Raw genomic sequence first — 14252 nt, 5'->3', positions numbered from 1 at the left:
GATAGGCGTAAGGTTGGCCCGCTCCAAATGAGTAACCAGTCTCCCAGTCAATACGTATATGTAGTTACTTGATGGCGTCATCTCACCGAGGTAGGTAGCTGAACGTAGCCTCCGCTCTCCATCATGCCAGCAACATACTGTAGAGCATGCCTCTTTAACTTCATGAGCAAGCGCTCGCCGCCTCTCGACTTCGGTTGCCAGTTGTCCTTGATAGTCACCTACTTTGCCACTCTCCATTAGCATGGGCTTCCTTTTGTGGCCTTGATTGACTGATATCTCGCTGCCATACATGCGGCTGCAACCTGTTTCCCTACCTTCAAAGCACCGCTTGCCTCTGGCATGTCAACAAGGCAGCTCTACAGTACTGTCAACCTGGCTTTGTGTAAAAGAGCAGCCAATGGAGCGGTCAAGCGGAAGATGCGTGGACGAAATCTACCGATTTTGGCACTTAATTATGATCACTTCAGGCGCATAACAATCTCTGAAGCCAAGGCTTAAGTTCCTCAATGCAGCTGCTCCTTTGGTCTTAAATAAGGGATCTTACATCCATCATGGAGAAATTGAACGCCATTGAGCAGCGTTAAGCCAAGGAAATCAAAATCATGAAGCAGCATGACGACGCTGCGGCATCTTTACATGCTGAATCGCGATAAGGTTACTAAATATGCTCTTGATCTGATTGTGAAAGAACATCACGAGATGCAAAAGAACCCACGCAACAAAAAGCTACTATAACCGCCTGGCTGCTGCCCTTGTAGCTTCACTACAAGCCTTAGCGTGCCGTGCCGTCATATAGTCTTTCAGCGCCTAAATCAGGGGCCACAGCTATAGCTTAAAGACTTTTCCCTTTGGCTTAAGCATAGCGCTTGTTATAAACCCCAAAAACACTTTGACGGCGCCCCCTCGACTGGTTGTTATGCGTGGCAAAGGGAGGCCAAAGGAGGATTCAAACTTCAAGAAAAGGAATGATAACACACGGCGAGGCCCCTCAGATCGCAACGGTATAGCAGGCATTGAACTTACCGGGGCTATAAGGCCGCCGTCGCCGCCGCCCTCAACCGCGCCTGCGGCACTAACTACTAAGAAAACTACGGTCATAGCCACTACGCAAGGCTTGCGGGGGACCCTCAACATGGCCACATTAACCTACCATGCGGGCTTCAAGCAATAGCTCGAGGAAGCTCAACGTCAACTGCTTAATCTAATAGTGACAGGGCTGCTGACTCGAGGACTGACTTGCCGACAAAGGAGGCATCTTTTCAAGGGTCGCAATAGCTTTATTTACCCGATAAGGGCACGAAAACACAGGCATGGTCGTCCTGATGCTGCGAAAACACAGGGTATAGCCCAGGCGGTGAGATATGTAGCCGACAAGGATATACGGCGGTACAGCCGAGTTCTCGCACTAAAGTTGGCTGGGGTATGGCTTTGGTTAAGTCTGCCTTGATTATTTTGAGGCGCAGGAGGCGCTGCGGACCGGGGCCCAAGAGAGCGATTCACTAGTTTGTAAAACATTCTGGGCAATGGTTGAGCTGTAACGTCACTACCTTGTCCGACCCCCTTTAATCGTCCTGTGCGCCGTTTTTATCCTCCCTATGTACTATACAAAAAGGGGGTCACCTAGTCCAGCTGAGCCAGCAGGGAAAAGCAACTCCCTAGAGCCCTTCGGACACGGCTCAACGCCTCGACTGCCGGGCAACCCAAAAATGAGCATTTACTGTTTCAAAAGTAAATATAATACTGCACCGGATGCTATATGAGTGATTTACTGTTTCCTCTGTGTAGGTGCATAAGTATAGAGCATACGGGACTCGGCAAGAAGCTCTAAGACGCTCTGTCACTGCAGTGCGGGCTGCTACTAAACACGGCTGATCTACAAGAGCTGAAAGCAATCCCTTTGGATGTGCGGAGGGAGCAGGCGTGTTACGGGCAGGGATATCAGCCAGTAATGACGTCCCGCTATTAAGAGTACAATCAATTTACTAGTAAATATCACTATAATAAAAGTCCCAGCAATGCCCGTAACAGGCTTGCTCCCTTCGCACATCCAAAGGGATACGGGCGACTAGGGGTACCGGCTTGTATGTACTCCGGATGATGGTGCCAAGTTATGACCTAGTTGCTTTCTTCGATACGAGCCTCTCGCACGATACGTATACTGGGTATTGCTTTTTCTTCAAAGACATATGCCGTCATGGTTTTTGCTCCTGACGCAGGCCCACGTCAATTTCTTACTGCAGTTAAGGGAGGGGCAACACGTCCAGATGTCCTGGGCGACCTTTGTCCATATAAACATAGCATGCCCACCTCGTCTTTACTCGCCTCCAACAGTGTTCTACACTTCACTGCGTTGATCACCTTTTCCCAATTTTATCACCGTGAAACAATTACTCCCTCAAAATGCTTCTCACACAATTCGTGGGCGCCGCCTTGTTGACATTGGGCTCAGTCAACGCATTGCCCCAGGCCAACCCAGACGCCGGCATTCAGATCAGGGCCGTTGACGACGTCGAGGGACATCTGGCTGCGCGAGCTGACGCCATCGAGGCTCGCCACCGCGGCTGTCCCAAGCACTATTACCAACACAATGGCCAGTGCTGCCGCTTCCGTCACATCCGCCGCGAGTATTACGACTGTCACCCTTGGTAATTCTGGAAGGTGGAATTTGCAAGCCTTAATGATGGTGTCTGTGTAGAGGCGAATGAGAATTTGTTAGTCTTTAAAAGGGCTTGTCGCTACTGTTACAGACTCTGTCGGCTGGTTGCTGAGATGTCGAGAACTCATGGGTTGATGTGAATTGAGGCTGGTGGAAATGGGCGTTATTACCCCTTAGGGTGGAAGCAGTTTTCATTCACTCATGAATACAATGCTCGCCCGTTCTTACGAAGTATTTGAACAATTTCGTATCGGAAACCATACTTATATGTCGGCGAAGCTCGTAAGTCTAGGCATCAAGGAACCTCACCACGGTTGTTTGTAAGCGATCTATCTATAACTAGAAGAGACATACCCGTGATGACCTATAGATATATCTGCTTGCAATATTTAATGTTTAATGGTGTTTAAGCGTCTACCTATATATACTCGATTAGTTTTTCTTAAGCAGGGGCTTAAGAGTATAGTAGAAGAAATAGGGGCATAGAAAGGTGAATTTAGTGATGCATGTCTTGGTCTATCTATTAGGACGAGAGGGGCTTATATAGGTATAGTAACTATATATAGCTAGCTAAAAGAGGGCATTAAGATGTTCCTATACCTAAGTCAGGCCTGCATTATGTCCTTGGGCTAGGGGAGTTATGTTGGTTAGGCAGGCTCCCTTATATATAACTATTGGGTCTACTAGGCATGATTGTGGCCTCTTATGCCCACTCTCCTTAATAGTTTTATTGTCTACTAGATCCTATAATATATAGCTTTAAAGCCTAGGACGTTAGCTTTAAAGGCAGCTAAAAATAGCTATTTTATATATAGGGATATAGAGAGGGTAAAATAAAAGGTAGATTATACTATTATAGAGTAGGTAGAGGCGTAGGCTTAGGTACGGTCTATTAGAAGAAGGTTAATAATATATTAAGGGGAAAAGGAAGAGAAGTATAGGCTAGCCTATATAGGTATAGAGGCCGCTTATATATAAGCTTAGCCTAGACTTTAGTCTAGGCTTATATAAGGCAAAAGCCCTTATAGCTATAAAAGGCACCTATTAAAGGCAGGGCTTAAAAGGGGCCTTAGTTATAGACCTTACTTTTTATAGCCCCTTTAAGTAGCTAACCTAAGTAAACTTTTACTTTTTAAAGGCTACGTGCTTAGACTATAAGCCTATAGCCTTTAAAGCTAGCTTAAGGGGCCTTTATAGGCCCTTACTAGCTAGGCCTACTACTTATAATTATAGGAAAGTAAACTAAAAGGTCTTTATTACGCGTTGCAAAAACATTTAGACAACTTAATAAGAGAGGGAGCATAAGCAGGCAGACGCTAAACTTACTAGAATTATAGCTAGGAGAGTAACGGCAGGCAAAAGGCGTGCAAATATATAGAAGATAGCGAGAATGCGATTGCGTTAGTGGCAGAATACTACTCCCAAGGCCAAAGGGAAAACAAAGGGAGATTTCGCGCAGACTCTAGTAGCCGGGCATCGAAGCCGCTTTTAGGGGACAGATCAACGTACATTTTCACGCTAAGTCGTAACTATTCTAAGATACTACTTAGATTAGGAAGTTCCCGGCTAAAGGTATATTGTCTATCAACGTTATTATTAGTGCGCTATATAGCCAACGGACGTAGAGTCTTAGGTCTCTTAGACCTAGATAAATATATTAAAAGACGGGGAAAGCAAGACTTTTTTAAGTTTTTAAAGTACGAATACCTAATTAACCGCGATTCCGTCGGATAGAGCGAACACCGCCCTAGAAAAGGTAAAGTAGGCACGATACATCGACCACTCTAAGCACCTAATAAAACACCTTAAGTAAAAATTACTAGGCATCTAGATAGTAGCGCTAGACGCAGGCAAAGGCTTTAGCGGCGAGAGGTTAAGAGACTACTAGCACGGCGAAACTATTAAGAATAATTAGGCGGCAATACTAGATATCCGAGATAAGCTAGAATAAGCTTATAAAGAACTCTACGATAGGGATATTAAGGCGTAGAGGCATCGCTTAGTAATAACGGGTTGCGAGACGGCCTTAAATTATATATAGGGTGTATCTTACGGTATAATATAATAACTATTGCCCTATCTATTCCTAGATAGGTAACCTATTTATGCCCGCCTCTATATATTGCTACGGTCTAGACTTTAGGATCGTGCGCCTATATATTACGACCACGGCTACTAGGCCGCTAACGGTCGACCGCGTTAAGCACGTGACACGGTCTAACGGATAAATAGTCGGCACGACTATCTAATAGATATAGGATCGAGGGGATCGTAGAGATCTAAGTAATCTAGGATTAACGAGATTACTACGCTCTATATAATCTAATATTAGGGATTATAGCTAGGCCTATAATCTAAGGATAGTCTTTATAGGTATATATAGCTACCTACTTTTACTCCTTTAGATAGATAGCTCTCTAGCTTTTAATATAGATCTTTATTACGATTCTATCTTTAATTTTAATTACTTAGTTATAGTCTACGGTCTACGACCTCCGACTTATTACTAACGTAATATATATATTATTGCTTAGACTACGCCCTATTATATCTACTAATATAAACCCCTCGATAGGTTTATCCCTTAAGAATAATACCGGTCGTTATACGTTAAAAGCTCTTATTTAGTATAATACTATATTACTCTAAGTAATATCGTAACTATTAATATACCTATATAATAAACTAGATTAACTAACTCTAGAGCTACTATATCGCCTTAGGATATAATACGCGAGATTATTACCCTCTAATATAAGGTATAGTTACTTAAGAATAAAGGAGGCAATAGATAAGTTAGGGACCTTAGAGAAGTAGTTAAACTAAAATAGCTAGGACTATTTAACGGTACTTATAGCACGCTTTAAGACTTTCTTACCTAACTTAAGGCCTACTACCGGTTTTACCCTACTAAACTCTTAGACCTAGTCGAAAAGGTACTTTACGTAGGAAATTATTTATTTAGAATAGTACTCGCTTAGTTTAGACCTATTATAAGGGACTTTCTCGATAACTAACTAGCGCGACGAGATAACGAGATAGATAAAGTCTTTATTAGTTTCTAACGATTTAAAGAAGCTATTATAAAGGTATTCGGAATAACTAATAAGGAATAAGAAGCTAAATAGAAACTTTAAGAACTCCGATAAAGGATCTTAGTATCGGATTATACTACGAAGTTCTATTAAGTTACCTTAAAGCTTAATTAAGACGATAAACCTCTTATATTACGATTCTACGACGGGCTTAAAGAAGAAGTTAAGGACGAGCTCTATAAGGAAAATTAACCTAATAACCTCTCGGACTATATTACTATAGTAGTACTAATCGACGATAGATAGTATACGCGACGCTAAGAAAAGAAATAAAGAAGAGGAAACTAAAACCCTTCCTATAAGAATAACTTTAACTAACGCGCTAACTATAAAAAGAAGCGCGAAACTCCTATTACCTATGCCTATATAACTAACCTAAGTAGGATAGATCTAGATATAATATAGAAAAGTAAAGGAAAGTATTTTAACTATAGGAAACTTAGATATTACTTTAAAGAATATAGATAACCTTATAAGGAAAAGAAAACCTACTAGGTACTAGCCTTAAAAGGTAAGAAATACTTAAACGCTACTAATAGATAGGGACTAAAGTATAAACTCCTTAGTTAGACTATATACTACGATAACGAATATATAGTATACTTAAGCGATAAGAACGGTACTAGATAGTTCCTAAAGCTACTAAAGAAGACCCTTATAATAATATAATATAAGAATATACCCTTATATTCCTATTTTACTATTATAAAGAAATAATAGGTATAGGGAGGCTTTATAGAATAAGCTAGTAAAAAGAGGCTCTATAATACAGTTTAAGGGAATAACCCTTAAAAGACAAAGACCTCTACTAGACATCTATACCTTCCTCTAGGAAAAGCGGGTCAGGATAAGCCTATCCTTATAAATAAAAATATGCATAAAATGCATAAGTTAATTACGAGCAGAACGGATACCCTATTGCCTATTTTAGCTTAGCGGTTCCGAAGATATCCGCGATACGAGAATAGGTAGGGCATAGAACATTCTAGTTAAATCCACTACTCATGCCAGAACCCATAGTCTTACGTCAACCATCACGCCACAATCAGACCACCTACTAAGTTAGGAAGATATACTATAGATAGAGCTTTTTAAGCACTATAGAATGTGCTAGAAAGCTGACTAATTGGTCTACTAGTGGGCGAGCAATGGTCTATAAAAGACGAAGGATTTCCCTAGGAGTAGTAGATAAAATAAGTAAGTTCGCAAGCATCTTTTGCAACGCTATTCTTTTAATATATTATTCAGCCCGTTATATGCTCGTTATAAATTCCGGACGAAATCCTACCCTATACTCCTTCGACCGATCTTTCCGCTTACGTTATCGATTACCCGATTCTGCGCTTATTGCTTATACCTTCTTATATATAACGAAGGGATCCTAAAACATAGAAATAAGTTAAATTTATAAAACTAGAATACCCCTATCTTAAAGGAGTCTCCTAAGACTAGATTAAGAAGAACGGTAAACGATTCTAGGAAGATATATAAAATAAAAATCGATAATAATAATAGGTAGTCTATAAATAATATAATAAAGAAGATATAGATATAGCCCTTATACTTATAAAACTTAGATAATAACCTAAAGAAGACTAACGAAGTATCGACGATATAAGCTCTAAAGAATAAGAAATACTTAGAGAAACGGAAGACGAGAATAAACTTATACTACTACCCTCGCTATTAAGGGAAAATACTATAATTAGAGAATACGCTCTATACTTCGAAGAATTTAAAGAAATACTTAAAATTAAAACTTAATAAATACCTTAAATTCTTATAGAAAACTAATAAGCTATATTAATTCGATATTAACCGGCACTATATAGAGGAGACTATACTATAGCTATCGCCGTAGTTAATACCTTTATAGCTTTATAACGAGAATAGTAACTATAAGGAGAATTTAGAGATAATCTATAAATACTACTTACTTATAAGCACTATAAGTATATTTTATAGATATTATACGTCTACCTAGATTATATAATATACTTTTAAATAAAGGTATAGTATAACGCCTTCCTAGTTAGGTTCGAAGGATAAGTACTTTTAAAACCCTACTTAAGCACTAAACTAGACTACTAGAAAATCGATTAACGCTACCTAAACGACTAAGTTATATTATTAAAACCTAATTATAGTATACTACTTAAATACCGTAATAATTATAGTTTATTAATAAGATATCTTTTAGAGATATATAAAATCTATAAACTCGCTAAAATAGAAAAATAGTATAACGCTACTCGCTTTAAGGTATCTAAACCCTTAATCTTTTAAAGACTTATATAACGAGTTAAATATAATAAAGAAGATTATAACGAATATATATACCTAAACTATAAAGTTTATAAATATAAAAAAGCATAAGTATAGTATAAACGATATAATAGTATACTAAAATATTATTAGCAATACGTACGAAGGCTATAAGCTATATTCGACTAAGGAAAAATTAATATAGAAATACTACGCAAAAAATAAAAAGACGCTAAATAAAAACTTAACCTTTAATATAAAAACGAATAAAATTATAAAGCATAGTATATAATTAACTATAAAGTAGTATAATATAAACGATATAGCGTTAAGAAATAAGAAATCTTTAATTAGCTATAAGAAATTAGTCTCTTAAGCCCCGATATAATACTATGCGACGAAAATATAAAGAAATAATATTAATAATAAATCGAAGAAGAATACCTAAATAAAATAAATAAGGACTAAGTAAAAAACAAGGTACGCTATCTATAAAAGGGCTATAGACTAGTACGATATAATAAGATCTAAGGACCCTATATATAGTAACGGTAAGCTATAGCGACTAAATAGTATTAGATATCTAAATCGCGGGATATTATATACGTATACTTTTAGACTATAGCGTAATAGGTAATTACGTTTTACTTAAAATCGTTAATTATTACTAACTTATATAGAGATATAAGAAAGATTTATATAAACTTACGAATATTAAAGGAGAGGCCTTTAACTATAATAACGGAATTATTAATATAAAGATTAATTACCTCGACGTTAATATCTAGGGCTATAATAAACGAGTTAACTTTAATATTATAGATATTAAAGAATATAACCTTATATTAAGGCTTCTATAGCTATAGAAGAGCAACCTATTAATTAAATAGAAAACTAGCTAGCTACGTTAGAATAAAGACGTAAGTTTCTAAGACTAGTAAATTTAAGAGAAAGTAAAATTTTACGATAATTTAGCTACTAAATAAGATAAAAGGGATAACTATTTAAATAAATTATTACGGGCTTTAGCGATATAAACGAAAATAGTAACTAAACTAACGGATATAATAAAATCGATTAATAAGACCTATATACTAACTAACACAGCTATATAACCTAGCACCTAATATAAATAGAATAAAGGATATAATATAAAGATCTAAAGAGTTATTACTACTTTAAGGAAAGACCTTAAATAAATCGATAAAGAGCTTAAGTTAAGAGAAACTAGCTCTTAAAGGAAAGAATAAAGCTTATAAGATAAAATAAAGAATATCTTATAGGAATACCGAAAATATAATAAACTCTTTAAAGAAGAACTTAAGATAGGGTTACCTAAATATAGCTAATAGGACCACGAAATTTATCTTAAGGATAGAATAACGCCGACGTTTTATAAGATCTATAACTTAAACGAAAAGTAACTATAAACGCTATATAACTACCTTAACGAGAATCTATAAAAGGGATATATATAAATATTAATATCTAAAGTAAGCTACCTAGTTATATTTATTCCGAAGAAAAATAGTAAGCTACGATTAGTTATCGACTATAAACGCTTAAACGATATTATAATAAAGGACCGAATACTATTACCGCTTATATCGGAACTATAAGATCGACTATACGGTAAAAAATAGTTTATAGCCCTTAACCTTAAAGGCGCTTATAACTTAATATATATAAAAAAGGGATATAAATAGATAATAGCCTTTAGAATAAAATTTAAACTATTCGAATATCTAGTAATACTATTTAGACTTATAAATATACTAGCTACCTTTTAATAAATAATTAATAATATCCTACGCGAATACTTAAATATCTTTATAGTAGTATACCTAGATAATATCCTAATCTTCTCGGACACCCTAGAAGAATATAAGGAACACGTCTATAAGGTACTCCGTATACTTTAAAATACGAAGTTACTAGTTAAACTAAAGAAAAGTAAGTTCTATATATAGGAAGTAAACTTCCTTAAATATATAATCTTACTAAGAGAGATATAAATATAATAAGATAAAATTAACTTAGTTAAAGAATAGCTAACGCTAAAGAACGTTAAGGATATATAAAGTTTCCTAAGATTTATAAATTACTACTAACGATTTATTAAAGATTTCGGAAAGATTATAGTATTACTATACGACTTAATAAAGAAGGAAAAAGAATTTATATAGAATAATAAAGCTAACGAAGCTTTCGATTATATTAAGACTATAATTATATAAGAACTAGTCTTAACTACCTTCGATCTAAAACGATAAATCGAACTTAAAACTAATATATTAGACTTTACTTTAAGAGTATAAATCGGATAAAAAGATAATAAAGGAAGACTACGACTAATTATATTTTACTCGAAAAAGCTATATAGCGTAGAACTTAATTACCCTATCTACGATAAAGAATTCCTTATAATTATTTAAGCTTTTAAGGAATTTCGATACTACCTTCTTAGAAGTAAATATAAAGTTAAGGTCTATATAAATTATAAGAATATCTTATATTTTATAATAACGTAATAGTTAAACGGACGATAGATCTAATAGGCCGAATATTTATTAGAATTCGACTATAAAATAATCTATAGAAAAGGAATAGAAAACGGTCGAGCTAATACCCTTAGTCGACGAAGTAACTATAATATAGGAGCACCTATAGCAAAAGAATAGCTCTTAGAAATCAACGAAAACGGAAACTACTAGCAACGATAGCTAAATATAATATTTAAAGTATAACCTAATAACTTAATATACTAAAAGATCCTAAAATAAATAAAAGAATATAAAGTACTAAAGGGATATAATATAGAATATTTAGAAGTTCTAATATATAAGAATAAAATCTAGATACTACTAGCGTTACGAGATAAAGTTATATAAGATATATATAAATATTTAATATATAGATACTAAGGAATCTAAAGAATAATAAAACGGATTAAACGATAATATAACTTCCTATAGCTTAAGGAAGTAATATAATAAGTTATTAGAAAATACGAACTTTATATATAAAGTAAAGTAGAACGATATAAGCTATATAGAGAATTATAACCGCTACTAGTACTAGAGAAACCATAGGATTTAATAGCTTTCGACTATATTATAAAGCTACTACCGTTAAAAGAACCTATAACTAACGTTAAGTATAATAGTATATTTATTATTACTAATAGATTAACGAAGTACGGATACTTTTTACTATATAAAGAAGTAAGTAATATAAAAGAGCTAGTATATATATTCCTATAAATAATTATTAGTAATTACGGACTACTAAACGAGATTATCTTTAATAGAGGAAGTATATTTATAGCTAAGTTTTAGTAAGCTCTTATAGTATAATTAAGGATAAAATATAAGCTTAGTATAGCTTATTACCTATAAATAGATAGATAAACGGAACGACTTAACTAAACGCTTAAATAATATTTACGATACTATATTAGCTATAAATAAAACGATTAAGTTAAATAGCTACTAATAGCGTAACTAGCTTATAATAGCTTAGTTATAGAAATAACTAAGCTCTTACTAGTATACGCTAATTATAGATATAACCTAAAAGCATTTAAGGTTACTTAATAAGGACTATAAGTAGAACGAGCGATACTATAAGTAGATTAGCTATGAAAATTATATAAAGAAATATAATAAGAACTTTAATTCGTTAAAGAACGAATATCTACTTACTATAATTAGAAAAGATTATAAGGACTAATCTTTTAAGAGGGAGATATAGTCTACCTCGTACGACGAAATATTAAAATAAAACGACTAAGTAATAAATTAGATTTTAAGAAACTTAGACCGTTTAAGGTTAAGAAAACTATTTTAAAAGTTAACTACGAACTTTCGCTACTAATAATAATACGGATATACCTAATATTTTATATCTTATTATTAAAACTAGTACTATAAAACGCTAAACTATAGGAAAAAATTAAAGTTAATAATAATTAAGAATATAAAGTAGAATAAATACTAGATATAAGAAAATAAGGTTAGTAATAAGAATACCTTATTAAGTAAAAGGGATATAGACTAGAGGAAAATACCTAGGAACTACTTAAGCACTTAACCTACTATAGCTCTCTACTTTAATAATTTTACTAGAAGGTTTAAGAGGGATTAAAGGACTAAGATCTATAAACTCCTCGCTAATACTAAATAAGGACTAATTTACCTTATTAAGAACGCCTAACGATTATAAGTTATTTAATACTTAATGCTTATATATATCGAGTATAAGTAAAACGCTATCCTCGGTATCTATTTCTTAGATACTACGACGAAATAACTTAGAACTCTTTTTTTTTATACGATTCCGAATCTTCTAGATATAAGTTAAACGATTAACGGCGATAGATATTTACGACTAAAGATTCGTAAGATATGCCTAAAGCTCTAATAAGGCTTCCCTAGCTTCCTCTTTTTTAGAATATAGCCTACGCTACTCCGCTAATAATTTAGTTACTAAAGAAATACGTTAGCTACTATATATAGAAAGAATTAAAAGATACTTATAAGAAGAGGCTACTAAAATACTATTATAATAAGGACGACTACTAGTAATATAATTATTATAGCGCAAAGAATTTTCGGCTATCTAATAATTTATCTTCTTTGCCTTAAAGTATTAAGTATATAGTATATTAGTAGGATCTCTACTTAAGTCGATATATTTAGTAATAGTAGCGCGCTTAGAGGCTTTTTAGGAACGATTTTTTAGTATATAACTAGATATACTATTAGTAGTATATCTTAAAAGGATAAAGAGATAAAGAACGATATACTTACGTAGGACGCGATAAAGGTATATTTATATACGGCGGCTAAGGCAGCTATAGTAGGTCTTACGGATAAGACTAAAAGGAGGGGAGATATCGTATTACGACTACGGCTACTAGGCCGCTAACGGTCGACCGCGTTAAGTACGTAATACGGTCTAATAGATAAATAGTCGGCACGACTATTTAATAGATATAAGATCGAGGGGATCGTAGAGATCTAAGTAATCTAAGATTAACGAGATTACTACGCTCTATACGATCTAACGTTAGGGATTATAGCTAGGCCTATAATCTAAGGATAGTCTCTATAGGTATATATAGCTACCTACTTTTACTCCTTTAGATAGATAGCTCTCTAGCTTTTAATATAGATCTTTATTACGATTCTATCTTTAATTCTAATTACCTAGTTATAGTCTACGGTCTATAACCTCTAACTTATTACTAACGTAATATATATATTATTGCTTAGACTACGCCCTATTATATCTACTAATATAAACCCCTTAATAGGTTTATCCCTTAGGAATAACACCGGTCGTTATACTATAAGTACCTATAGCTTATAAATACCCTTTATACGCTTTATTAAATATATCTTATATTATAAAAGCATCTCTAGAGCTTTGCGAATGCCTTAGACGGATAGATTCCTATCCCTCTATCTACTTAATTAATATTTATAGGCACCGAATATAACCTTAGTAGACTTCTATTAACTTATAAATAAGATTGTCTACTAGAAGAATATATACTAGGGAGTATATAGCTCTTAAGTAAGGGCTTAAGAGTATAGTAGAAGAAATAAAAGGAAAGAAAGGTAAATTTAGTAATATATATCTTAGTTTATCTATTAAGATAAGGGAGGGGCTTATATTCTCGCGAAGAGAGATATAAGTAGTATATATAAAATACATAAAGGTGAAATTAAAAGTAAGGGGTCGGATAGGCAGGGTAGAGAGATTTAATTCTTATAGGAGCAGTAATAAAGGTAGGGGAGTATTTATTATATTGCCTTAATTATCCTTCTTTTCTCTATCTAACGCCCCTTTTTATACCCGTCTAGCATCTTAATTAATAAAGAAGATCTTACTTAAAGAAGCTACTAATATCCTTTCGACTACCGAGCTTTTTACCGGTTTTTTCCCTTCTTTTCTAGCCGTTGCCGGTATATCCGTCTTCTCTTTCGCTACCTCTATAGGAAGCTATCGCTACTTCTGCTCCCCCTTATACCCCTACCCTCCTTTCTATACCTCTTTTTAGCTCCTTCTTCCTTCTTCTATACCGGGTGTTTTTAGCTTCCTTAGTCCCTCGTACTAAGGGATATCTCCGAGAACTACGAAATTAGGCTACGCTTCATATACCCTTTAGCTATAGCCTGCCCCTTAAGGGCATAGCTAATACGGCTTTAGTAAGCGTATAGAGGAGGTTC

At 34.5% G+C, this 14252-nt stretch overlaps 1 protein-coding gene across 1 annotated transcript; it reads left to right on the top strand.

The window, feature by feature from the left end:
- Positions 1-2400: 2400 nt before the first annotated feature.
- On the top strand, positions 2401-2649 carry HRG_02321 (uncharacterized protein; the record flags this gene model as incomplete). The annotated part of the gene is made up of 1 exon (XM_044860792.1): positions 2401-2649. The coding sequence occupies one exon, from the start codon at positions 2401-2403 to the stop codon at positions 2647-2649; it is 249 nt and encodes an 82-aa protein (XP_044724425.1).
- Between the last annotated feature and the right edge of the window lie 11603 nt (positions 2650-14252).

Source organism: Hirsutella rhossiliensis, assembly GCF_020360975.1.
Source record: "Hirsutella rhossiliensis strain HR02 chromosome Unknown scaffold00002, whole genome shotgun sequence".
NCBI classification, from domain to species: Eukaryota; Fungi; Ascomycota; class Sordariomycetes; order Hypocreales; family Ophiocordycipitaceae; genus Hirsutella; species Hirsutella rhossiliensis.
This window is presented reverse-complemented; position numbering and strand designations above follow the sequence as displayed.